The sequence below is a fragment of the Rhipicephalus sanguineus genome, chromosome 8, assembly GCF_013339695.2.
Source record: "Rhipicephalus sanguineus isolate Rsan-2018 chromosome 8, BIME_Rsan_1.4, whole genome shotgun sequence".
In the NCBI taxonomy this organism is placed as follows: Eukaryota; Metazoa; Arthropoda; class Arachnida; order Ixodida; family Ixodidae; genus Rhipicephalus; species Rhipicephalus sanguineus.
In genome coordinates, this window is record NC_051183.1 from 9,911,554 (window position 1) to 9,936,358 (window position 24,805).

Genomic DNA, 24,805 nt, shown 5'->3' on the forward strand with positions numbered 1-24,805 from the left:
GTGCGTGTTCTAACAAAACGCATCAATTGTTTTTCTGGTGTGTTGATGCGTGTCGTATTTGATGTGAACGGGCAGTTTATAGAGGCGTTTAACTCTATCTGAATTAATTACGGGCAGAGTGCACATGTAAGACGGAATTAAACGCCTCTAAGGGTCTGCACTTGTTAACGTGTTAATACGTAACACGCAATAAAAGAAAGACGTGAATATAAGTTTTCTCTCTTTAGATCTTTATTTTGCAATTGTATAGATGCACTAATTTTCCATGCAACATTGTTCGCACGGAGCGTTTGCATCAGCCCTTGTGCAACGCAACCGTACAGTCCATGTGATCACGGCATGATAACGCTGACATATATAAATATAAAGACGGACGGCATTCCTGTTGGATCGGCTCCCTTCTTTCGGCCACTTCTCGTGCTCTTGGCCCTGTGCGCAGATGCGACGTTTTACCGTCGAGATGTTAGACTTGCATTTTTCTTCTGTCGGGAAAAACTGAAAGAAACAACAATGAATAATACTGTGAGAAAGGTAGACTATTTACTTGACCAGTTGCAGTTGCACAGACATGTCGCGTCTAGAAACTCTATTCACACAACTAAACAAAATAATTTTGTCGCTGCACAAATAAGAAAAACACTGCACTTACAATAAATGCGAGTGTGCTGAAATTCCGAGAAGTGCTTCAAGCTCCACAGCGCACAGACTAGATAATATGTGGAGAGAGGATGGATTTCGTTGTTGGCTATGTCACTGGAAAACAAATGGTACAATAAATAGAATAATGAGAACACAATCTTACCTTCAAAGCAGCCGCGGGCCAGTCACATATTGTGCAGTCGGCATTTACAGCACACCTGCGACCAAATTCAATGTGAAAAGCGATTGCGTGAGACTTTCGTAACCAAGCATGCATCTTACCAGAGTTCTTTTCAGTTGGCGAGAGCAGCGCAGCACGCTATTCACACTACAGTCCTTGTTGCAGGGTTCCCTAGAGAAAACGGCAAGATATGTCACGGTCTTACAATAAGATGCCACAAATAAAAAACAAGAAAATCTGACATATTTGCCCGTCAACGAAGTCTTGGGTCCACGGACAAATATAACCGCCGTTCGCCTGAACATTCTGATCTGCCAGCTAGAAGAGACGACCAGATTGACGCATCAATTGTGCAAATAAAATTTGATTTTGTCGCTAGACAAAACTCACCATGCGATACAGCGAGGAAATAAAATGCCACTTACGAGTTCGCTTCAAATCCTCGGCAATGGGAGAAGGCCGCCTCCAGGATCAAGGCAAACGAAATGCCTCTGAGTGCTTGCCCGTCTCTGTGCAGTGTTTCAGCACCTCCTCGCTCGAAAGAGCTACAATTTGGCGGGAACTGACGCATGGAGCTTGCTCCCCCCCCCCCCCCCCCCCAGCGCTGTGACAAAGAAAAAAAAGAAAACGCGAGAGGTGCGGGGTCCGGCGCCCCGCTATGGTAGCCCCGCTGCACGCCCCGCCTCCCTCTTAACACGACGGAGACCGGCACATACCGTTCCTCCTTTCAGGCCTTGTCATTCTTTCTGGGAGAGAGATCTCACCACTTTTTTTTTTTTCGGAAGAACGCACGTGTTGCTTATATCAGCTCTTTCGGGTGAGAAAAAAAAGGAGCGGGAAATTTCAACTGAAGCACATGCCTGAACATTTTAGGGCAGCGCTAATGCGTGCAAGAAGCGGATCGAATTTGAATTGAACCGTTTTCGCTGTTAACACAAAATATCGTTGGTACTCTAACATTAAAACAAATTAACATGAAAACCATAAACTGAGCATCAAGTAGTAAGGGTGTCCGCAGAACTTTTTCCAGGGGGGGTGCATCAGCAGAGGGTGGGGGAGGAGGAGGGGGCATACAGCATAGGTAGCTTTTGTTTCATTGCCGTGACATGACCGGCAAGATTAGTCCATAGTAGTACGTAACGTGCAAAGTTGGCTGGTAATCCTGAATGATGTTTCACGCGGATATGCGGGACTGGAGTGTGCTAATCAAGCTGTGTAGCTTACTGCTACTGCACAGAAAATTATTATCCAAAATTCCAAGGGGGGCAGCTGCCCCCCCTTGCACCCCCTCCGGACGCCCATTAGAAATTTTAAAACTCTTCAGTGTGTGCGGAGTATCGAATTCTGGCTCTGCAAGCGACGTATAGCTTATGACCGTAGAAATTATCGTATTTTTACGCTAATTTCGTGTTTATTTGGGCATAGATGATATTTTGAAATATTCGTATTAACGCATATGGGCTATTCCCGAAGACCGAATCAAGTATGACGATATTCGATTCGATATTCCAAATGTTCAATCTTCGCACACTTCTATATGTAACCATTATATCTGATGTCCTCCCTTTGTCATGCGGCTCGATCAGATCAATCATATATTTATATTCACGACAGTGCTAAAGCGTGAGCACCGTGCTAGCGTTCCAGAAGTGCCGAACTGTTCCACTTGAGCTCATAGACAAGGCGGAGGCGGGGATGATAATTTTCGGTGGACAGTTCAAAATCGTAGATATTTTAATAGAGCCTAGCGCGCTATAGTATCACGATCAAAATTAAATTTCTGCTCGGCACTCGCATTTGTTCCCATTTATTGCTGTTGTTCAACTCAAGTGCTTTGCATCTAATGCATGCAAAGGCGGTACGTTTTCTTGAGCTTCAAGCAGAAACCGTAAACGCTCAGTACACTTGAAAAGCACTCATGTCGTACCACTGTACATTGAGCATATAAGTGCTTCATCATAAGAGGTAGGGCTTGATCGGTACTCATGACAATGCGGCGGAGGATTCTCGGCGGCCCGATCGCTAAAGGTTGCGAAGTTTCTTGCGAAACAGGCGAAAAACTTCGACATTTAAATTCCGCCCCTAACCAACTCCGTAATTGTACCTTTTCCTAGTCAAATACTTAACGTGCACATCAGAAATATTCGGCTGGATTCGGGAATGCTGAGGCACAGCAAACATAACTTTAGTGCTGGGGTTATTGATTGGAGCAGGACTGCAAATGCGACATCATTCTTAGACAGATGGACATTTAATAAGCTGCAAGAACGCCAGATTTTAAGATCACTTGGCAATTCAGCTTTTCATATAATCAGTTAGAGCTTTCGCGCCCCTGAAACACGCAGCTGAAGTTTTCCAGCAAGGTTGTATAGTCCGCGAGATGTCTATTTCGCACGTTTCGTGTGACGAAATTAATATTTTGGGGGGCTCGCTATAAAGCAGCCAAAACCTTTCCGATGGGAGAAAGATTGAATTAATTCATTTTCAATAACCTTTATTACTAATAGATGGTGTGATATACGTGGTCGGTTACAATCAACGTGCCATTTGCGAACTATTTCAGTCAATTCTATACCGCAGCCCAATGGACCATTGTAAAGCCACATTAAAGATAAATTCGTGTGATTGCACTTTCTTATCCGTTATGTACTTCCTGGTGGCAAATACATTGATCTCCAGAGTGTTCAAATCTTGCGATTTCTCAAGGTTATAAAAATATTTTAACAATATGTCTCCAAACGAATAATTCTTCACAACGCCGACGAATTCCAACTTCCCTATTGAGTCAACGCATGCGCTCATCATTATGGCCATCGCATGTCTAGTCAGCATCCGAATAATAGCTTAACTTCAGTCAGTTCAGAGCAAAACTCGATGTTATTCCTTAGCCGGAAGTTTCCCTTATACGACGGTCATTGCTGTTTTCCTTGTTTGACCAAAGGACGTCATCGCGTTTGTAGCTGCACTACATGACTTATTCCTCAACATACTGCCCGAACGCGCTCGCGCTTGTTAGCTCGAAACCTAAATGTTGAATTTCAAAGTAAAATTGACCGGTGTTCAACTTGTCACTCGATCAGCGACGAATACTTTTCACCACGTCGCGTTATTTTGCTCTGCTTTCGATAACAACGGCGTTAGATTGATGAGGTCTGCTGACAAATCCTCATGACTCTATACAGCCGGTGTAAGGCTGGACAAATATATAAATCAATCTAACGGTGTCGAGCAGTGCACCTGGTCCCATGTGGTGCGTCGGCAAGGGACTTGATAATTAAGCTCTCATATGTGTAGAAACGTACTGTACGCTCACGTTGCGCAGACAGTCAGCCACACACATCGTCAACGGCACGTGAAGCGTCTACTATTAGCAATGTAATTTTATTACTTTTTTTTCGTTTTTCATGCGAGGCACCGTCGACGGCAGATTACCGCGAGGCACTAGCTATACATTTGTCTAATGCGTCTTGAAATATAAAGCTACAGCGTCCATAGAATCATAGAAATAAAGCTACAGCGTCCAGTTTTAAGCACGTGTTGCTCCTATGGATAATTATTATTCTGTGAAATAACGGAACTAGCGAACATTTTATTAACATTGATCCAACAGAACAGCAGTGTGCGTTGCGCGTTACCCGCCGCAAATGCTCCATTATATGCGATTCTTTTATACGTATGAGTAAGAAGATTAGACAAATCAGCGGAATGTTCCTCATGCATTTCCATGCATCATATTCGCTCGCTTATCTTTTTGTTTAGTATTTTCAAGACGTATAAAACGACCACAATGCGACTTCTGACTGGCATTGTTTCATATCTTGAGGCAGTGATATCCTAATTGTGCAGTATTTTAACTTCTTTATAATGTAGGTTACGGTGTACCTGCTTTGTCTTTTATTAAAAACAAGGGTTCATTTTTATTTGAAATGCTGTGCTAAAAAGATGAATGTCACAAACATATACAAGGCGACCTCTGACAAAGTGATGGGATAACAGAGACTTTTCAAATAGGCATATCGGGGAGTATACCCATCGTAACTGTATAGTTCCCTGGTTTCAGCCAGAGCTTATTATCTGTGGGAGGTAAAGGTGTAACTACATTGCACAATAAAAAAAAAAAGATAAATTCGCTTTAACTTAATTGAAAATTTGTTGCTACCTAGACGTACACGCGTAAATTTTGACAAACGCAAGTCTTTAGCGGTGCTGTTTCGGACGTGTCCCATTTTCTTATCTTGGCGGCAAAAAGCACTGCTGGGCACTGACGGCGGGCCTGCAGATGTGCGGCTTCTTCGAAAGAGGAGGCGGCTCCACGCTGAGAAAGAAAACCGCAGAACAGCGGAAAAAAAGAAGTTTCCCTCTCCCCACCGGGACCTGCCGGGGCGCAGGCCGCCGTAGCGCATGTTTTTTTGCTTCTTTTTTTAAATGTGCTTTTCACTCCACGCTCTATACTGTAGAGCAGCGCGGTCCCTTCTGACCCTCTTCTTTCCCGCACTTTTCCGCCTCCTGCGTTTTATTTTTCACAGCACGAGTCTTCAGTGGATTGCCATTGCTATGTGTTCGTTCTAACAAACTTGAAAGAATATTTCTTGTTCCTGTATTGGTACTAAAATCTTACATTGTGGCCACGCCTTTTGATGAGTTTTTTTCACATAGCATATATGGTATTTCCGCTTGCCTGACTTATCCGTCAGCGAAAGATAAGAACTTTTACTCATTACATTGCGCAAATTACATAATAAAGGACTAGCTGTTAGAACTAAACACTGCGTCTCTCTATCCACAGACTGTTTGGGTGTGCAGCGCTGCTCGGGCAGCACGCAAAAATTTTCATGCTTCATGTTGTCTGTATACAGACGATGCTTCTTTTAGATTATACAGAATGGTTTTTAATGGCCGTTTTAGTTCAGAAATGACATAAATGTATTATGTGAGCTCGGTTTAATGCAAGCGGGTGAAATTACTTGCATGAAAAAGCAAAATAAATAATCGCCTATCTAAATAAAGTTCATTAATGACCTTAAAATTACACTGACTTACCTACTGCAACTGACTAACTGTAGCCACTGAGTTTGCAATAATTGGAATGAAATCTTACGATTTAATATTTATGCCATCAAAATTTAGGCAGAAGTTCACTGTTGCTTCAGTCACGTTTATTTTTGTAAGAATCAGTTTTAAGCATCGAACAACGACAAAAGCCTAGTTTAACGCCCATGTATATAAATACTGTCGCACACTTGGCGAATGATGGTCTCGAAAAAATCTTTAAAAGTAGATATGCACATTTTCTATAAGCGCGAAGGACACGTTACACAAACGAAGCACACGGGACAAGCGCTACTTTCAACTAAGGTTTTAATGGGCGGCACACCAAATATATAGGTGTCGCCACCAGAAGGGAAAGGGAGAAAACATAGACAACATAAAAATAACAATCGTACAAAAAGAGATACATGCTATCGCAGGGAAGGGTCCAAACGTGCTAACACGTGCCAAGAGTATATGCGCAAGCAAGGCCTTAGTTAAAAAACTTAACAGAAATTGCACCGATATCATCGGCAATCTCAGTGTCTTCTAGATATGCACGCCTGGAGAAACCATGCACGAATGTAATGGCTCGCTATTATTTTTGTTTAGTCAATAATGTATTTGGATTGTTCGCACAGATAATCTCTACCACTTGGTGTAATCAGCTCAAGGACCACAAGTATGTTGTGTGTCACAGGTGATTTTTGTAATGTTTAAAAAATCACACTGTAGGAGTTGTTTACACTTCCTGCAGTGTATTTTATGCTACCCTAAAATAATACACGCTGTTCGAATCCTCTGCCGGCAACCAAGGCCGGCACGACGTGTTGCCGACTTGTCGCCCCGACAAGCGTTTGGCGCGCTCGGCGTTCACTCGGCCACCAACGGTGGTGCGAATCGTGCAGCCGACCAAGTGCCGACAAGCGTTTGGCGCGCTCGGCGTTCACTCGGCCACCGACGGTGGCGCGAATCGTGCAGCCGATCTAGTGCCGACGTAGCTGGCAGCGCACCTCCGGCCGACCCTTTTCGGATGTCTGGTGGCCAGTGAAGTCGGCTGCCGGCTATTTGCCAGTGATCAGCCAAACGTCGGCAGTCGGCCAGCGTTGCTTGGGACGTAGTTCCTATTCGGTTAAATCGAAGTACATTGTCCTCTGAGGGGGCCAGAGACTTGACAAAATGAGTTTGTGAAAATTTTGTCGAGCCAGTGGCGCCAAAATACGTTAAATGCTCTTTGAAATCTTTTACGTCACGAATTACAAAGTTCGGCGCGAAATTTAAATATGAAACTTTGAACTTGGTTTTCTCCGCTAATAATAAACCTATGGTGGTGAAATAAACTACACAACACTTCTCCGAGCACACTTTATCAATCTAAGCCAATTCATTGTTTCTCTTTAGTGTCCCTTTAAGTACATCTTGTTAATGAAGAATATACGTTGTTATGCATGTAACAAACCGTGGCTGATCAAATGCAGCGGTACAGTCACTTGCTACAATGTTCAACCAAGTGGATATGTAGTTTATTTTATGGCACCATCATAGTGTGGCATAATAATGCTCTGTTTCCACTTGTGCAGGACGGCCAGATGACGTGCCGGCGCATCGACCAGAAGACATGCCCGACACTCACGTGCCCAGAGTCTCAACGTTTCAGCGTGCCTGGCGAGTGTTGCATGTTCTGCCCGGGCGTCGACTACTGTGCCCGGGGCCACGACTGCGACCCGCACGCCTCGTGTGTCAACCTGCAGACCAGGTATGCGTGCCAGTGCCGGCCGGGCTACGCCGGCAGTGGCCACGTCTGCGAGGACGTTGACGAGTGCCTCAAGGAAGGCGGCTTTGACGGTCACCACTGCCAGGCGTCCAGCACCCGCTGCGCCAACACCCCAGGCAGCTACCGCTGCGACTGCCTGCCCGGCTTTTCTCGGCTGGATGCCTTTAGCTGCGTCGAGGTGGACGAGTGCGCTGCGGGACAGCACAACTGCCATCGGCTGGCGCGGTGTGTCAACACGCCAGGCAGCTACGAGTGCCGCTGCCCCGCAGGTTACCGGGGTGACGGACGGCGACTGTGCGAACCAGTGTGCTCGCGTGGCTGCCTGAATGGGGGCCGCTGCGCGGCTCCAGAGACATGCGCGTGCCGGCGTGGTTTTGTGGGCGCCCGCTGCGAGCGGGATTTGGACGAGTGTGCCGAGGGCGTGCACGGGTGCGACGAGGAGCGCTCTCGGTGCGTGAACATGCCTGGGTGGTTCTACTGCGAGTGTCGTAAGGGCTACGCACCCACGGCCGCCGACGGGTCGTGTGAGGACGTTGATGAGTGTGCTCTGGCCACGCACACGTGCCATAGCACGGCCACGTGTGTCAACGAGCGTGGCTCCTTCTCGTGTGTGTGTGCTGACAATTCTAGCTGCTCGCTCAAGTGCGACCACCGTGGCGTCGAGCGCACTGATGGTGAGCGCTGGCCGGGGCCAGAACCATGCACGCGCTGCGTGTGTCGTGCGGGTGTGGCGCGCTGCGACCGGATGCCCTGCCGATGCGATTCCCCCCGTGTGGACCTTCGCTGCTGCCCCGAGTGCGACCGGGCCGGCTCGTGTGAGCACCCAGACGAGCCCGGCGTACGGCTTGCCAGTGGCGAGCGTTGGCTGCACAACTGCCAGCAGTGCGAGTGCCTGCGCGGCGAGCTGGACTGCTGGCCTGTAGAGTGTCCACCGCTGCGTTGTGCCGCCCACTCACTACGGCCGGGAGAGTGCTGCCCACGTTGCGACCACGAGGACGACAACCACGAGGAGTGCGCCGGGGCTGCCAACTCGAGTGGACACCGAGGCTGCATGCACATGGGCCGCACGTATCGTGCCGGCGAGATCGTGCCGCTTGACCCCTGCGCCAGCTGCAAGTGCGCGGTGAGCCCCCTTGCTCAGGGCTGCTCTGTCACCGGCGGGTCGTCTGGGGCGGAGGACTGCCGCATGACAGGATCCTATGGGCATGCCGATTGCTGCCAGGCCTTTATAGGCCTACAAGCTAATGCGCATGTTTACAGTTCCTCCTGCTGGTGTAACATTATGTGCTTACAGGACATTATGGTGGAAGCCATGCAGCACTATTGTAGGCAACCCCTAAGGAAACCTTGCCGACATGCTAAAAACTGCCCGCCTCTGTAGTTAGCTTTTTCTCTAACACTTTCGTAGCGCGTTGACTATGCTGGCAGAATTTCAGTGTGCCCCCCTCCGCCCTGGTTTGGCTCGCCGCAAAGGATATGTGCAACTTCTGGGTACTGAGATTCCTGGAAGCATGGGAGCCGTTTCTCACTCCAGTTGTCCGAGTCACCACTGTTTTGTGGTACCTATTAAGGAGATAATAATCTCTAAACTCTCGATGACTTGAGACTTCCCTGGTCTGACATCACGGCTCCGAGCATTCCAGGCCCAGGGTGCGCTTCTGCTGCGTGACCGCAGTGTCTCGCTTAACCTTGCATGCCGCTGGTGTTTGCCGCCTCATCTAACCCCTTCTCCCCTCGCAGGTTCCCGAGCTCTTGGTGAGCAATGCGGGCTTTAGTTCGCTCCGGTAATAACCCTCCCCACTCTCTCTGTTGCATGCTGTTACTAACCGCAGCGCGGGGCACCCAAGCAATGGCATTTAACCACGCCCACCTCGATTCTCAACACGCAGGATGGCCACCTCTGCTGCCTGTACTCTGCTGACTGCCTTGGTCGCGATGGCCCCAGCGTTTCCCAGCTGAGGCTGCCCGGCCGCCCACCGACGCACCACGTTCCCTGATGTACAGCGTTAATTTATTAACTTCTCCTTGAGCGTGTAACTTATTGATCCCTTTAAAGAGAACTCACACAACCACAAAACACTCTATGCCCGGGAGGCGCACACATTCCACCGGATCTCAGCGACATTCCTCACGCGCGCCTGGCATTGTTAGCAACGAAGCCAAAGAACTGTTGAAACGACGCGCAAGAGATAGGTCTATTATATTATACATATTATATATAAGAATATATATATTATAAATATATATATAAATATATATATACTATTATGAAAGGTACGTGCACACACTCGACGTGTGTGACTGTGAGAGAGAGAGATAACAGAGCGCATATAATAATAATGTGCGATGCAATGTACATTCTACTCCTCCGGGTTTTCAACCCCGCGAGAGTTAAGCGAGGCCTTAGCGTGACCGCAGGCACGTTGCGTGTGTTTTCGTTTGTGTGTGCGTGTGCATGTATGCGTGTGTGTAAATAGGTTTTCTAGTCTTGCCGTCGACAGCGACACGACACAACCCTCCCCTCGGACGAGAGAGACCTGCCAGCAAATACCTCAGAGCCGACGATGCGGAAGAAATTCCTCGCCCATCCACACACTTCCTGCCCCCCTCTAGGTGCTTTTTGTACACACAAACTTCGTTTTTATAATATACATACTATACATGTATAGGCGCCTGCTCTGCCCTGTCCTCTGTTTATTTTTTTTAAATTAATATTAGGTGGCACCCGATATCAAGGGGATCTGCAATAGCGTCTGTTTGCTGGCACACACACACTCCTCCAGCAGCCCCAATCTGGGTATGCAGAACCCAACACAGCAGGCTGTAACACACACACATACCAACGCCCTGTTTCGTTAGTTTTTTTTTCCTAGTCGTTTTTTTTTTTCTCGCCTCACCCCGTCCCTTCCTTTTTATTTAAATAAAACCCTGGTTGAATGCCACTCTGATGGTTTGTGTCCACTGCTGAGCTTGGAATTGCATATCGCTCGTGATTTCTGGCTACATATGCCATTTTCCGATGCTAGGGGGGGGGGGGGGGAACATTGCTGCAGAAACCAGCTGTGGACCTTCGTCACTCGATGCGTATAGGTTTAAGCACGTTGGAGATGCGTGTGTTTGACACAAATTGTGTGACGATCCAAACTTGAAGTGTTTCTTTAAGTGTGATCGCTCATACCAGCGTTAGTGCCGGGTACCCAAGTGCTTGGGGCTCCAACGTCTTTGGTACACGTGAGGTTGCGTACCCAAGCTGACAGTGTTACAGGTGCGCATCCCCAAATGCAAGCTGCACAAGGGTCGCACGTACTCGTAGGATCGTAACATCTTGTCACGTTTTGACAATTGGTTTGCGTTTTTATATTTTAGAATATTAAACCAAGCATAGAGGGTGATATCAAATGAATTGTTTTCTATGACTATACCCAATTAATATGACAAAGCTGTGTATCGACAGGAGGAAAAGAAATATTTGCACATGCAAAGTTGTGACACGTACAGAACACGTTACCGAAATGCTGGTTGAGACATCTGATGTAGAGCCTAACCAGATACACACAAAGCTAATAGTGTTGCCACTTACATGCTCTATTTGACTGCCAGTGTAAAGCACTTGCAGTGAGATAATTAACTCTCAGTACTTTCGTAATTTTCTTTCAGTGACAAGACTGACGTGACTAAAAAATGTTCAAAGGTGTTGTAGTTCTACAAAACGCTGCAGGATGTTGCTACCAGCTCTGCAATATCAGTCACTGTGCTTGAGGCCCGTGTACTTAGATTTAGGTGTGCGTTAAAGCACCTCAGGTGGTCGAAATTTCCGGAGCCCTCCACTATGGGGTCCCTCGTAATGATGTCGTGATTTTGGGATGTTAAACCACAACAATTAATATTATATTGCAGTCTCTGCAACGGCTTTAGTGTACAAGTCTACGGACAAGTTAAAACAACCTAATTTGTGGCATTGTGGTCAGTGTTGTCTTTTTCCCGTCTACCGTTCTTTGGCACCTTTGTGCTTGAGCTGCTTGACCTGGCCAGTCTCGGTGTCGTTTTTTTTTAAATTGGGGCAGCTGCGCCACTACTGGTGCGAAGACCGGGAAACAGTGGAGCATCGCTCCTCCTCTCCCTTCCTTGCCTTTCCCACCCCCGTGCTATGCTGTAGTATACATGGCTATGCTATGCTTTGTAACCCTCTTCCCTCCCCACTTCCCTTTCCCACCACCCTACATTATACCATGCATAGCTGTTATGCTCTCTTTCCTTCCGTCTTTCTCTGTTTTCTTTCTCTCTTTTTCTCGTTCTCTCGCCCATAGCAACGCATTCAATGGTTCCGGTGGCTTAAATACACAAAAATCACAAGGGGGGTCACCATAGGCGTGTGCAGGGTTCCTCACCAGGGGGGGGGGGCGCAGGTTCATCGCAGCGCCCCCCCCCCCTTTGTAAGTCAATGTACGAGACAGATTTTGCCCCCCCCCCCCCCTGTGCGCACGCCTATGGGGGTCACATCTTGCAGTGGCGGCCATCTTGTTTCCATAAATAAGTTATCTTTAAGGGGAGATGCGGGTCGAAAAACGCGAGTTTTCTAAAAAATTATCGATTTTTTGTTTTCACCTGTTTTGTTAAGATTAGTACCTCTACTGTTCTGAAAAAAAAAAAAAAATCAATGCCGAGACTCAACTGGAACCTCTTTAAAATTGCGTCTAAAGAGCACAAGGTGGCTGTCAAAAGGCCGAAAGTGTGTCGTCTTCGAGCACCTTGCCGCCGATAATGCGCCGCCGCTCGCCATTGTCGACCGCATTAGGCGAAGAGCCGAGCCTCACTGTTCAAATAATGACGGTTTCCCGCGCTGCTGCAGCGCAAGAAATAATAGAGACTCACGCTTTTGCCGCCTTTTTCGAGCGCCGCGACTGGCTTTAAATCACGTGGTACGGATCGGGAGCCGCCATTGGCCGCTGCGCGCCTGTGTGTGCTGTGAAGCCTACTTGCAGGATCCGTGTCTCGTTGAGCAGCGCAGCTGAACAACGCTTTTCTCGAGTGCTTATCCGTTATGGATGAAGAAAGCCATAGGAAGCGCGGTCACCGGCCTGTGAAGTTTCACGCGGCGTACAAATTTCGAGGACGCCGGCGCAAATCAAAGCCGAACACTCAAACCACGAAAAGAGCGTCTGCTGCCGCAAGGCGTAGTGGCAGTGATGCCGATGCGTCCGACGAGTTTGCCGCGGTATTCGAATATGTGACTGCCTCCCAGAAAAAGATCGGACTCTTCGAAGACGAAAAAAAATCACAGGACGACGAGTCTTCGTTGATTGCTGATATGACAGCACTGAACATGTTGGTTTAATCGAGGGCACTCCAGTTTTGAACGTGTTCTGGAAGAGCCTAGCGCGCTCCCGCCTCATGATCTGGTTGCTCTTGGCACATCATGGGACAGCACACGCCAGAAAAAAATGTCTCAAAAACTAACAGGAGAAGCAAGGGCTCGTCGGCGTTCGCTGAAGAAAAAAATCTCTTGTCGAGGAGTCAGCTCGAAAGAGCTGTGAGGGCCAAACCTATGGTGCTGGCGCATTTTAATGGCAGTGGCCACTACAAGGAGGATTGCTCTTTCTTGTGTACAAATTTAGTCGCATTCAATGACATCTTTGATAAATAAACATGCAATTTTGACTTTAAAACTCGTTTTTCTCAAAACGCAAATTTTGCCATTTTTGTCAATGTGCCCCTCCTTTTGCGGGTACTTCTGGTGCTCAGATCTGCATGAAATTTTTCCCAAATTTTTTCCAAAGTACGAGAAATGCAATTATCTTGTTTAAGTTTCAATATTCTTATTATATAATAAAAAAAAAGTTATGTAAACTTTTACTAGGGTAGGAGAAATATGAACTTCCCACGTTAAAATTTTTCTCGTCTAGTACATATTTTGTATGGACTTCCTAATTAGTTACTTGCATTCCACACTTTATTTGAAACATTATGAACTATCAATTGTAAAAAATTATTGAAGTTTAGGTCTGAAAAGAGGGGGGGCAAAAGGCTTAAGTTTTTCACTTTGTCATGTTGCAGAACTAAAAGTATGCAACTTGCAAGAAAACTAATTATATATTTGAAATCAGCATAAAAAGTTCTAAAAGTAGCTCAAGTTTCATTGCTCTAGGGTGAATATTAAAGAAAAAGTGTCTTCGAGTAGCATCTCCCCTTAATCGTAGAAAAAGTATGTTTTCAAATAAATTTTTAAAATGAGCGTCAGTGCCGGGTCAGGCAAAAAAAAGTAGGGATGGGCGAATATTTGGGCGTTCCGAATATTCGAACGAATACTACAGTGTTGAAAGGCGGGCAAGTTGGTATAGGTTCATACTGAAAATTGGCAGCGCAAACAAACGGTACACAGAAGAGGAACACAAACAGGCGCAGTCTGTGTTCCTCTTCTGTGTCCCGTTTGTTTGCGCTGCCAATTTTCAGTATGAATACTACAGTATTCGAATTTGCTTCGATGCGAATTTAGATTATTCGAAATTTCGAAGTATTCGTAATGAACGACCATGTGTATATATTTGACATGATGATGATGATGATGATGTCTGTGGTCTTCCCCTTTATACCGGGGGGGGCACCTTTTAGTGTCCTGACCGGAACGAAAAACAAATAGATTAAAAAAAAAGAGAGAAACAAAGAAAAATCACACCAGGTCCATGAACATCACAATTGTTCACTGTCTCCCTGACCACCACTGCAGAACCCTTGCTTTTGTTATTGCTGTCGCTGCCAGGGGGTGCACGTTGGTATCGCGGCTGCCGCTTTCACCCGATGCGCCACAGTCATTCACAAAGCCGAGTGCCTCCGGTAGTGTGGCGCCATCTGTCTGACGAGGCCACAGGCGTTCGCAGTGAAGCACCAGGTGTTCAATGCTCTCCTCGTCTTTCCCGCATGTCCTGCACTGCACAGTGCCGTCAGCCAACGACGAGTCGAAGTGACGCCGATACACCCGAGTGCGGAGCGCTCCAGCACGGGCCTCAAACAGAAGTGCACTGCCGGCACTATTGTCGTATAAGCGTTCGGCGGAGATGGTGGTCTTGTGGGCTCTGTATAGGGCTAGGCTAGGTTTCTGCTCCATAGCCGCCTGCCACACCGACGTCTCAGCTTCCTGCACTCTATTCCGTACTAGCTCTTACTGCCCATTTTCTCTCACTGTCCTCCTGGACGGGGTCAGTAAAAAGGGAGTACTTGCGGCACAGAGTGTGGAGACGCCTGCGCCATGGTGTGTTCATGCCCTTGATAGCTGTGTATCTAAATACACGACGGGCCCACCGCTGGTCGTTCATGAGGCGAAGACGGCCTTCGTAGGCCGCCTTGCTCCTTGCCTCTCGTGCCTCGTAACTTGACCATCCGAGGTCACCTTGCACAGCTTCGACCGCTACACGTCCATGACACGCCAGCGCCAGTCGCCCAACCTCACGCTGGCCTCTTTCCAACCACTGGCGTGTTGCTGCGGACAGGCAGATGACGGCGTTGGCGAATGTCAGCACTGGCACATGTACTGCTTTCCACAGTTCGCGCACCAGTACAAACTACAGGGACTTTAGTACAAACCGGTTGCACCCCCACAGGCTCCGCCGTCGCAACACGTTGGCGGCCCTCACAGAAGCCTGTCGAACGTGCTCCTCTTGCTTGTCATAGAGATCTGCGGAGGTGCAAAGGTTGACACCGAGATACCGGTACTTGTCTGATACCGGAATGCTTCCTCCGTCGGGAAGCTGCACATCAATGGTCTCCACGCCTGAAAACTGCAATATGGCCGATTTTTTGGCATTGAAGTGAAGGCCCAGACTCTTCAGGTGGTCGGCTGCCAGTGTTACCAACCTCTGAAGGTCACTGCTGCGCTCAGCCAGTAGTACTAGATCATCAGCGAACACCAAGCCGGGCAGCGTCCATGTCTGCGCCACTCCACCAATCCTGAGTCGGAACGCGAAGCCAACTCCCGATTCCACGAGTGCCTGCTCGAGTCCCGCCACATATAGCATGTATAGCAGCGGAGACAAAGGGCAGCCCTGCCTGAGTCCTCTTGTCACCCTCACAGGCTGTGTTCTGGTGCCTCTGAAGCATGCTACCACCGAGCTATCTGCATAGAGCCGCCGGAGAAAGTCTGTCCACACGCTCGGCATTTGTCGTTGGTCTAACTGGTGGAAAAACTCCTCGTGTGGCACACTATCATAAGCCTTGGCGACGTCCAGAAAGCATCCAAGCAGATTTCTGGTTTCTCTCCGTGCCACCTCGATGGTCTGGGTGAGCACGAAAAGATTGTCTTCCAGGCGTCGGTTCCGTCGGAAGCCATTCTGGAGTTCAGACAGTATGCCCCTCTTCTCCGCCCAGCCGCTCATCCAGCCCTTCAAGACTTGAGCGAAGAGTCTATATAGGACGCTCGTCACCGTGATTGGTCTATAGTCGCCCAGCAGTCCAGCGTCGCCTCCTCTCTTGCACACGAGGCTTACTCTGCCGCATTGCCAGTCGGATGGGATTGGGCCGTTCTTGAGGATGGTATTGAAGATTCCCGCGAGGTGTTCACGAGCAGACTTCACCAGGCATTTCACAAGGCCCGCCGGTATGCCGTCCAGTCCGGTAGCAGTACTTGCACTGATACGCGGGAGTGCACGCTCAAGAGCGATCCTAGTTATCTGCCAATGGTCCTCTTCACTTGGTTGGTGAGGCTCATCTGGGTCGCCGTTTACTGCTGAGGTCGATTCGTCATGTGTGGGATTGAAGAGCTCTTTCATGTGGGTCGTGAGGTGCTCTGCGAGGTCGGTGACCGGTAGGTTGCTGGAGTGGTGTCGAATTTAGGTGCCGGAGTTTGGCGATCCAATGAAGACACATATTTCCAAAACTTGTTTGCACCGTTACGCCCTGCCTCTGTGATAGCTCGCAATTGTTTGTTATTATGCTGAGCTATTTTGCTTTGTACAAGGACCCGCATTTCTCTTTTGAGGCGGAGGTATTCCTCCCAGGTACTCATGCACTCCTCTCCGGGTGATGTCCTAACAGCCGCTCTGTGTAGGCGATTCGCCGTTCGTCTTGCAGTAAGGGCCCTTTGTACCTCTTCGTCCCACCAGCCTTTGCGCCGTAGGCCGCCGCGGGAATTTACGCGAATTTCGTGCTTCTTCATGATACGTCTCAGTTCGAGCACAAATTGATCATATGTTGGTGGTTCCGTCGGTTGAAAGTTCTGCTCGAATGCTTCCGCGACTGCCGCATACTCCGACTGCGGGAGGTGCCTCTCAGCAGGGTTGCGATGTTCCTTCGCAATGGTTCGCCAGGAGGATCGAGAAAAGCTTAACTTGATTCGGTTGTGGTCGCTTCCTATGCTGAATTCACCATTTTCATCGATGTTCATGTGGGTGAGACGTCGTGCTAAAGCAGGTGTCGCAAGCACGTAATCAATACAGCTGCGACTGTTCCTGGCGCTCCAGGTGTACTGTCCTTCACGTTCTGGACGAAGATTTAGCACCTCTAAGGCAAGTGTACGCGCCAGTGTCAGCAGTAATTCCCCATTGGTATCTTGGAACCCATCCAGAGCTTGGAGGTGCCCATTGAAATCGCCCATAATGAGAACCTCTCGATGGCTTGTCCATCTTGCCACGTCTTCCCTGATGCACTGCGCCATACTTGAGTTTCCAGCATCGGCTCCAGCAGATACGGCAAAGTAGACCACCCCTACCAGGACTGGCAGCCCCTGCAGGTAGCCCTCGGCCCACATGTGCTCAACACACGGACTGTCCAGCTTCTTCCAAGCTGACCTAGTTTTCCACAGGAAACCGATTCCCCCCCCCCTTTCCTCGATTCACCTGAACGGTTCAAGCCAGCCCACTGCCAACTTTTATGTACTGGTGGCTCTTCCATGACTCGAAGGTGTGTTTCAGCCACGGCATATATCTCTATGTCTTCTTCACCCATCATCTGGTACAGTTCTTCCCATTTGCTCACCGTTCGAGCACCATGTAGGTTAAGGAAGCCTACATGTATGTATTTGCTCTTTTTGCGGCTGCGGCGACGGCGGGCCGTCTTTTTCTTTACGTCCTGTGCCAGGAGCGCTTCTGCCACCTCTGTGGATTGGCCATTTGTAGGATTGCCTGTCCCAGGCAGTCATCACGGAGGTTGTTGGTTTCACACTCCATGCCCTGTGCTTGTGGTTGCCTGACGGGCGAAGCCCTAAAAAAGCACATAGTCTGCGTCCCAATCGTTGCCCTAGTTGCTCGGCGACGTATTCACTGTAGGAAGTTCCATTCATCTTATCCTGGAGAGCCTTTGTGACACTGACGAACTCCACGCGTGTTCCAATGTCTGAGCAAATTTGACGTAGGTTTTGATTCCACAACTCGCACTTGATCCGCATGGTATCGTTTTTGGGTCCTACTTCTGGGACGCCGTACACCACGAAGAAGTGGCCTTTGGCTCTTGCCTTCCAGGAAGTTATTTGGGACTTGAACCTCTCAGTTGAATCGTGTGGAGATGTGTCGTCTTTGATGTCGCTGAGACCGGCGTGCAGTACCACGATGGCCTCTGTTGAATCCCAGACGTCCGTCGCAGTCTCGATGGCTTCCATTGTTTCCACGAGCGTAGCATCTTTTTTCGTACGGCAGTGTACACCTCTGTGCCATGCACTGGCTTGGAAGACTGCTCGTTTGAGTCTACGTGCATTGCCATCCCCGTAGACGAATGCGCCCGGAAGTCCTGCTGGCCCCTCTAAAGGTGGTTTCACTGCAGCGTCTGTTTGCTGTGCCGTGAAACGACCCATCCAGGGGAAATCTGCACTGCCGCGAAGCCACACTTCAAGGTTAAATGTACATATTTTTTAAAGTTTAAAAGCGTGTTATATGGGCTTATATGCGCTAAGTGTAGTAATTTTTAAATTGTAACGTCCACTTATAACCCTACTGCCATTCAAACTTCGATACTATTCAAGGCTGCTTCATTTCAAACCAAAAACGTGACATTATCTCATACCTAGTCCTAGTTCCAATCCTTAAAAATATTGTGCAAGGGTCGTGACAAAAACGCTCATTTTTCTTAATATGCGGTAAGTACTATTCGAACTAATCAGATTTGAAATTGTTTGACCAAATCACTATTCGCTTCGGATTCGCTTCGAACCTCAAATTATCTATTCGCCCATCCCTAGAAAACAGCACTGAGCAGCCAATAGTGTAAACTCACTTTGCATGACGAAGTTAGTTTCTAAGCGTCCCCCCCCCCCCCCCCATGCTTTACGCCACTGTATGGTTCCCATAAATGCTTGCGCTAGCGTGCCTGGATAGCAGAGTGGTTAGACGCTCGCCTTCGGACCGTGGGTAGCCGGGATCGAATCCCGCCTCGCCAATAAATTTTATTTCGTATCATTTATTTCTTCCTCCACGTACCTCCTCTCCTTCCTCTTCTACACTTCGAGAGTTTGCGGTTAACGCTCGCCTACCTCATTCCCGGCGTACCTGGCAATGCGTTGCTGGGCGACGCATGGTGACGTCATCGCTCGGCGAGGTTTTTCTGCGTACGATCCACGGCCAACCTCCGGCTTAAACAGGTTCACTGTTGAAATTATGATCGCCGTCATAACCACGAGAGCGACGTGGCTGACGTCAGAGGTAACGTGACCTGTTAAGGGCAGCGACGTTCTTGCTGCCCGCACGCATGGTCCCAACGACCCAAGGACGCAAGTGCTTGGGGTTGCGCACATGCGCAGTACCGCTGCCCCAACGTCTTGCGTACGCCAAGCGTCTCAAAGCACTGACTTTCATAAAGGAAATTCTTGAAGGCGTCGGCCTTATGGAAAATAAGCGTAACGTGGTAGACCACTGAATCCACCGATGGTGTACCTGGTAATTGCGATGTACGGCGATCACGATATTGGCGTCGTCGGTTGTACCCAAACGGATGAATAAACTCGTTCTAAAATTCTACGCAAGGTGGCAATCGATGTTACGATGTGCAAGAAAAGAAAATTAAATTCCGGAGTTACGTGTTAAGGTGTGTGTGGTGCACGCCGTAGCTGGGGGCTCCGAAATAATAATGTTGACCAATCGGGGGAGCGCACAACCTTATCAAAGTGCACGTGTGTTTTTGCATTTCGTCGCCACGGCCGGGACTTGAATCGTCATGCTAAGCAGCCATGGCACATGAGCGAGTGTGGCAACCAGACAGATAAAATGAACGTGTTCGTAATTAGTGGTGGGCCCATGGCCGAAGTCCGCCGTGGTAGCCGTGTGCACGAGGACGAGAGTTGGATTCGCCGCCACAGCGGCCGCATTTTGATAGAAGCGCGAACGCAAAAAGCGCCCGTGTGCATGGATTTAGGTGTGCGCTAATGAACTACGTGGTCAACTGGAGTCCCCCTACAGGGCGTGCTTAGAAATCGTATATGTACGTTGGTTTTAGCCATTTTTTTCTCTTAACCCCACCATAACTACAGATACGAAAGTATGCTCGACAGAAATTTACCTAGCGATCTGTCTGGCGCATCGTTCAAGCTATTAGTCAAGTGATTCTCATCAAACGAAAAATTTTGAGCGCCTGTGAAGTGTTCTGGTACTTGACGTTTCTACACCTGTTTTCGTCGAGCGCATTCATTTATGTCGCGCCTGAGAAATCTCTCGTGGAAACACTTCACCCTTCCTGGTCAAATTAGTACAATCGGAGGGAGAAGAAAAAGGAGTCCTTTGACCTTTTTTGCGAGACCCCACTTGCCACGTATATTAAAGAGACACGTGAACTCTCTTCGGAGGTCATTATACTCTCGTCGGAGAGTCGTGGGACCCAGAAGAGAGAAACGTGTCTCTTCAGATGGAGTCATGTACGTGTCAAATTAGGGCTCACCGTAACACGTACTTTTTTTTTCTTATAGTGTATGCGTGTATTTACACGAGGAGCTAGGCAAAAAAGAAAAAAAAAGGGGGGGGGGGGGTGGCTTTCGCAGCAAGTCATGGGCTTCTCATGAATCGCCAACGAATCAAGGCGTTGAAGGCTGCTCCGGAAATGTTTTGGAGGTACTTAAAAGAAAAAACAAGGTCAGTTGACCAAATTGTACACGAGGGATCCCTGGTCGTCGAGAAGCAAAGCATTGCTGATCATTTTAACGAATATTTTCATAGTGTTTTTTCCCGTTCTTGTGATCTGCCGTTAATAAAACATATGCCTCACATTGTTCCACCCGATATAGTATCGCAACCAGGGGTAGTTTCTATGCTGCTCAATCTGAAAACTAAGTCATCACCTGGTCCGGATGCCTTACCAAATGCTTTTCTGCGCAGATATGCAGAAAAGTTGTCCCATTTTCTAGTTGTCATTTTTCATGCATCTTTATCTTCTGCAGTTCTTCCTAGCGATTGGTTGAGGGCACGGGTCATACCCAGGGGCGGATCCAGGCGCTTGCTTTGGGGGGGGGGGCGGTTGGTTGTTGGGGGGGGGGGGGGGGGGGGGGGGGGGGCGTTGCCCAACTTTAAAACTTCACGTTAGTAACCAAATGCTCATTATTTTTGTTCTCAGTTGCATTGCTCAGTGCCATTTCATTATCTAAAATTTCGCATATTTCCGCTAAACATTGGGGAACACGTATCAGTGTTGTTGGTAAGAGGAGGGTGAAAGAGGGAAGGGCAGGCCACCTGCTCGATAAATGAGTATTCCCACAACGGCGAGCTCTAGTATTCCTTGAACGTAGTTTCGGAGTAAGCCTCCCTTTGTTACCCCGCCCCCTCCTCCCCATTGCCTTTTTTCTGGCCGGTCGTGTTGCCAGAAAATGCCCTTTCTATCTCCGCAGCCTAAGGACGGTCAAACGGAGCTTTCGGAGTCGCGCTCGATTATACCCCGCGCACGTGCTCTCGGAGGCTTGCTCGGTACTTCGGCGAATATAATTCACAGCACCACTGCCTGCCTTCCTTCTTTTTTTTTTTTTTTTGGACCAGCCGCTGAAGGTTGACTAAAAGGTAACTTGTTCTGCACGCTTTGTGGGACCACGGCCGGGCTAGACTGCACGTGCGCGCTCAAGCGCGCACGTGCAGTCTAGCCCGGCCGTGGTGGGACGAAAGATGCCAGTTTGAATGACACAGAACAGACTCCTGTCTCTGAGAAAAAGATGGGAGAATTTGAAGACCCCTCGCTTTGCTGAAGAGCTGATGGCCCTGGGAGTGGGGAGGAAACTTTAGCTCGCTTCCATAAAGGCAGCAGTTGCTTTAGCAAAATAGTTGAGGCTTGTGCTCGTCGGTGCCTATTTGAAAGATGCAGGACGCAGAAGAAATCTTTTCTAGAAAGCCTGTTTCGCTCTTAACAAAAGCGCTGGGCTGTGTGAGGGGTGCTTCCCTAGTCTCGGATTGGGATGGACACAGCGACCACCTGAAAAAATTCTACGTTGTGAAAAATGGCCTTCGGTGAGGTGAAAAGCGGGGGGGGGGGTTGGGTTGGCTTATAGCTTTGGGGGGGGGGGGGGGCGATCGCCCAATCGCCCTCCCCCCCCCTGGATCCGCCACTGGTCATACCTGTGCCTAAGAAAGGAGATGCAACACTTTTAACTAACTATCGTCCGATTTCACTAACATCGTCTTCGTGCGAGCTGCTTGAACATATTATAGCAAACGAGATTAACAAATTCCTTTCTGATAGAAATATTCTCTCTAACTACCACCATGGCTTTCGTAAAGGCTTTTCTACGGTTACCCAACTGACTTCCATCGTTCACAATTTTGCGTCTGTCCTTGACAAATCTGGGCAAATTGATGTAGTTTTTTTAGATTTTAGGAAAGCGTTTGACCTTGTATCGCACTGTAACCTTATAAAAAAACTCGAAATAATTAACTTGCCAGCATATTTAATTAATTGGATTTCTGCCTACCTGACTAACCGTAAGCAATTTGTTGTTATCGATGATAACTTTTCGGGTGAACTTTCGGTAACTTCAGGAGTCCCACAGGGCAGTATTTTAGGACCTTTGTTATTTTTAATTTACATTAATGACATCACTAACACAATTACAGAGCCCGTTCAAATCAGATTGTTCGCCGATGATTGTGTGGTGTTCAATGAAATAACTTGCAGTGACGACCAAGTTGCACTTAATTCTAACCTTCAAAACATCGTATCCTGGTGTGGTAAATGGAATATGGAATTAAATGCAGAAAAGTCTGTCTATATGAAAATTACCAAAAAGGTTAAAAAGTTATCCTTTCTCTATAATATCGCTTCCAAACCCCTGATTGAAGTTAATCAATATAAGTACCTAGGTGTTACTATTACTAACAATTTATCCTGGAATACGCATGTCTCTAACATCTGCAAGTCGTCTTTCCGTAAGCTCTGCTTTTTAAGGCATAAATTAAAACAGGCTCCCCACAACACTCGTCTAACAGCTTATTACTCGCTAATCCGTCCAAAATTAGAATATGCATGCACTGTGTGGGACCCTTACACCAAACGTAACACTGACGCATTAGAAATGATACAACGCAAAGCAGTAAGATTCATTTTCTCCAAATACCGTTCAACTGATTCCCCATCAACCCTAATGCTAACTAATAGTATTCCAACATTGCAACTACGGCGTAAAATTCTCAGACTAAAATTCATGTTTTTGCTGAAAAATAACCGTTTATCCCTTAACCCGCAGCCTTTCATAACTCCGCTCGAAGCACGCCGGACAAGGCATCGCCATGCTGAATCCCTAACGCCTTATAACACTAAAACCAACCTATTTAAGTATTCATTTTTTTCCGCGTACAATAACAGACTGGAACAACTTGCCTTGTGAACAGCTGTCCAATATTGACGCTATTGCACAGTTAGGTTGTTAAGTTTTCTTTTTTTTTATATATATATATGCTTTGTATATGCATTGTATATGCCTTTTTGTACATGCCTTGTATATGCTTTGTATATGCTTAGTTTATATGCCAACTTTTCTATTGTTTCCTTTTTTTCTTCGTTCCATACTTACAATGTTGTTTCCCTCTTGTTATCATTATTTGTATTTACCATGCCCCTCCTGCTTGGGCCCTTACCTGGGCCTGCAGTATGTCATAAATAAAATAAATAAATCAAACTAGTCAGATGCAAACATCGGCGTGCGCCCGGGGAAGCGAGGGGGGGGGGGGGTGCAGTTCCCCCTCCTCCCTTTGTGCTCAAAAATGAAAAGTCAGGGTGCAAGCAATTCACGTTGTGCACTGGTAGCGGCGAGAACTGTCTTCGGCCGTCGAGTAATCTGATCGGTGGAACGCGTTGTATTTAATACATGTGCAATCGAAGATTCCAGCGTTACCGCTGGTGGCCGCGTAAGCTGTCGAATAAACCTGACTATTCGCGTCCTGCGCGTAATGTTAACAGAATGATCTCAAAATATCGCGAAGCTTCTCAAACATTGTAGCGCGGTCTGCGCCGAGCGATTACTAACAGTCTTTGCGGGTGAAATCCGAATACGTCAAAATAAAACACGCGTGGCAATATCGACCGATAGAGAGTTTATTTCATCACGACCGACACGTGAACATTCGTTCTGCTGGCGTCACGAATTGCGCCAAAGGGACGGGAAACGCCGGAATAGGATAAAGCGCTCGCTCTATTGTATTGCCATAGGTTACTTAGCGGCCCTTTAACGGCGCGAGGCTGTAGCGTGATCTTTCAAGTACGGCGAGAGAGAGCGAATGAACGATCCCGTAACCGGCTGTCCAAATCACGGCCGTGCGTAACTTGGGAGCCGGACTCTCAGAGTGGTGGCGCGCACACATTTTGGAAGGCCACAGCACGGGTGAACAGTTGTGACGGCGCTAGACGCACGCGCGAGGAAGTTTTTTTTTTTTTTTTTTAATAGCCTGCCGCTGTCACCGTGAGTCATTTCGGAGCCGAATGAATCGCCGAACACTGTCGATATATATTTTTTATTTTTTCCTGTCAGTAAATCGTTGCTGGTTATCCTACTCGAAACCGGGATGCCGGCCAGAGGCTCAGTTAGATTGGATTGGAAAAACTTTATTTACGTCCTGCAGAACGCGCTCAGCGCGTAGCGGGCGTCTCCCACGTAGGGACCGACAGAGAATACCTGGCGGCCGCCTCGTGGGCCTGCTGGACAGCCCATTGCTGGTCGGCGAGAAGCGAGCTTCTGAGGGACGTCTCCCACTTGTGTGAGGTAGAGCCGGGATGAGCGTTTCTACACTCCCAGAGCATGTGTGTGA

General features: G+C 48.0%; 1 protein-coding gene and 1 long non-coding RNA gene across 4 annotated transcripts in view; one reads left to right on the plus strand and one right to left on the minus strand.

The window, feature by feature from the left end:
• The window catches only part of LOC119401313 (protein kinase C-binding protein NELL2), a 104,934-nt gene extending 94,370 nt beyond the window's left edge, over window positions 1-10,564 (plus strand). For 2 of the 3 annotated variants that reach the window (XM_037668008.2, XM_049418740.1), the window contains 3 exons: window positions 7,429-8,745; window positions 9,363-9,406; window positions 9,512-10,564. In XM_037668008.2, the coding sequence (XP_037523936.1) occupies window positions 7,429-8,745; window positions 9,363-9,406; window positions 9,512-9,581 (1,431 nt within the window). In that variant the 3' untranslated portion in view covers window positions 9,582-10,564. The remainder of the gene's footprint in view (window positions 1-7,428; window positions 8,746-9,362; window positions 9,407-9,511) is intronic. The other variant, XM_049418739.1, reaches the window with a different exon arrangement.
• On the minus strand, window positions 95-955 carry LOC125759693 (uncharacterized). Its single transcript, XR_007417313.1, has 3 exons — window positions 803-955; window positions 650-706; window positions 95-495 (listed from the first exon to the last, which is right to left on the minus strand). It is a non-coding gene; the product is annotated as an uncharacterized LOC125759693 (long non-coding RNA).
• Window positions 10,565-24,805: the final 14,241 nt, after the last annotated feature.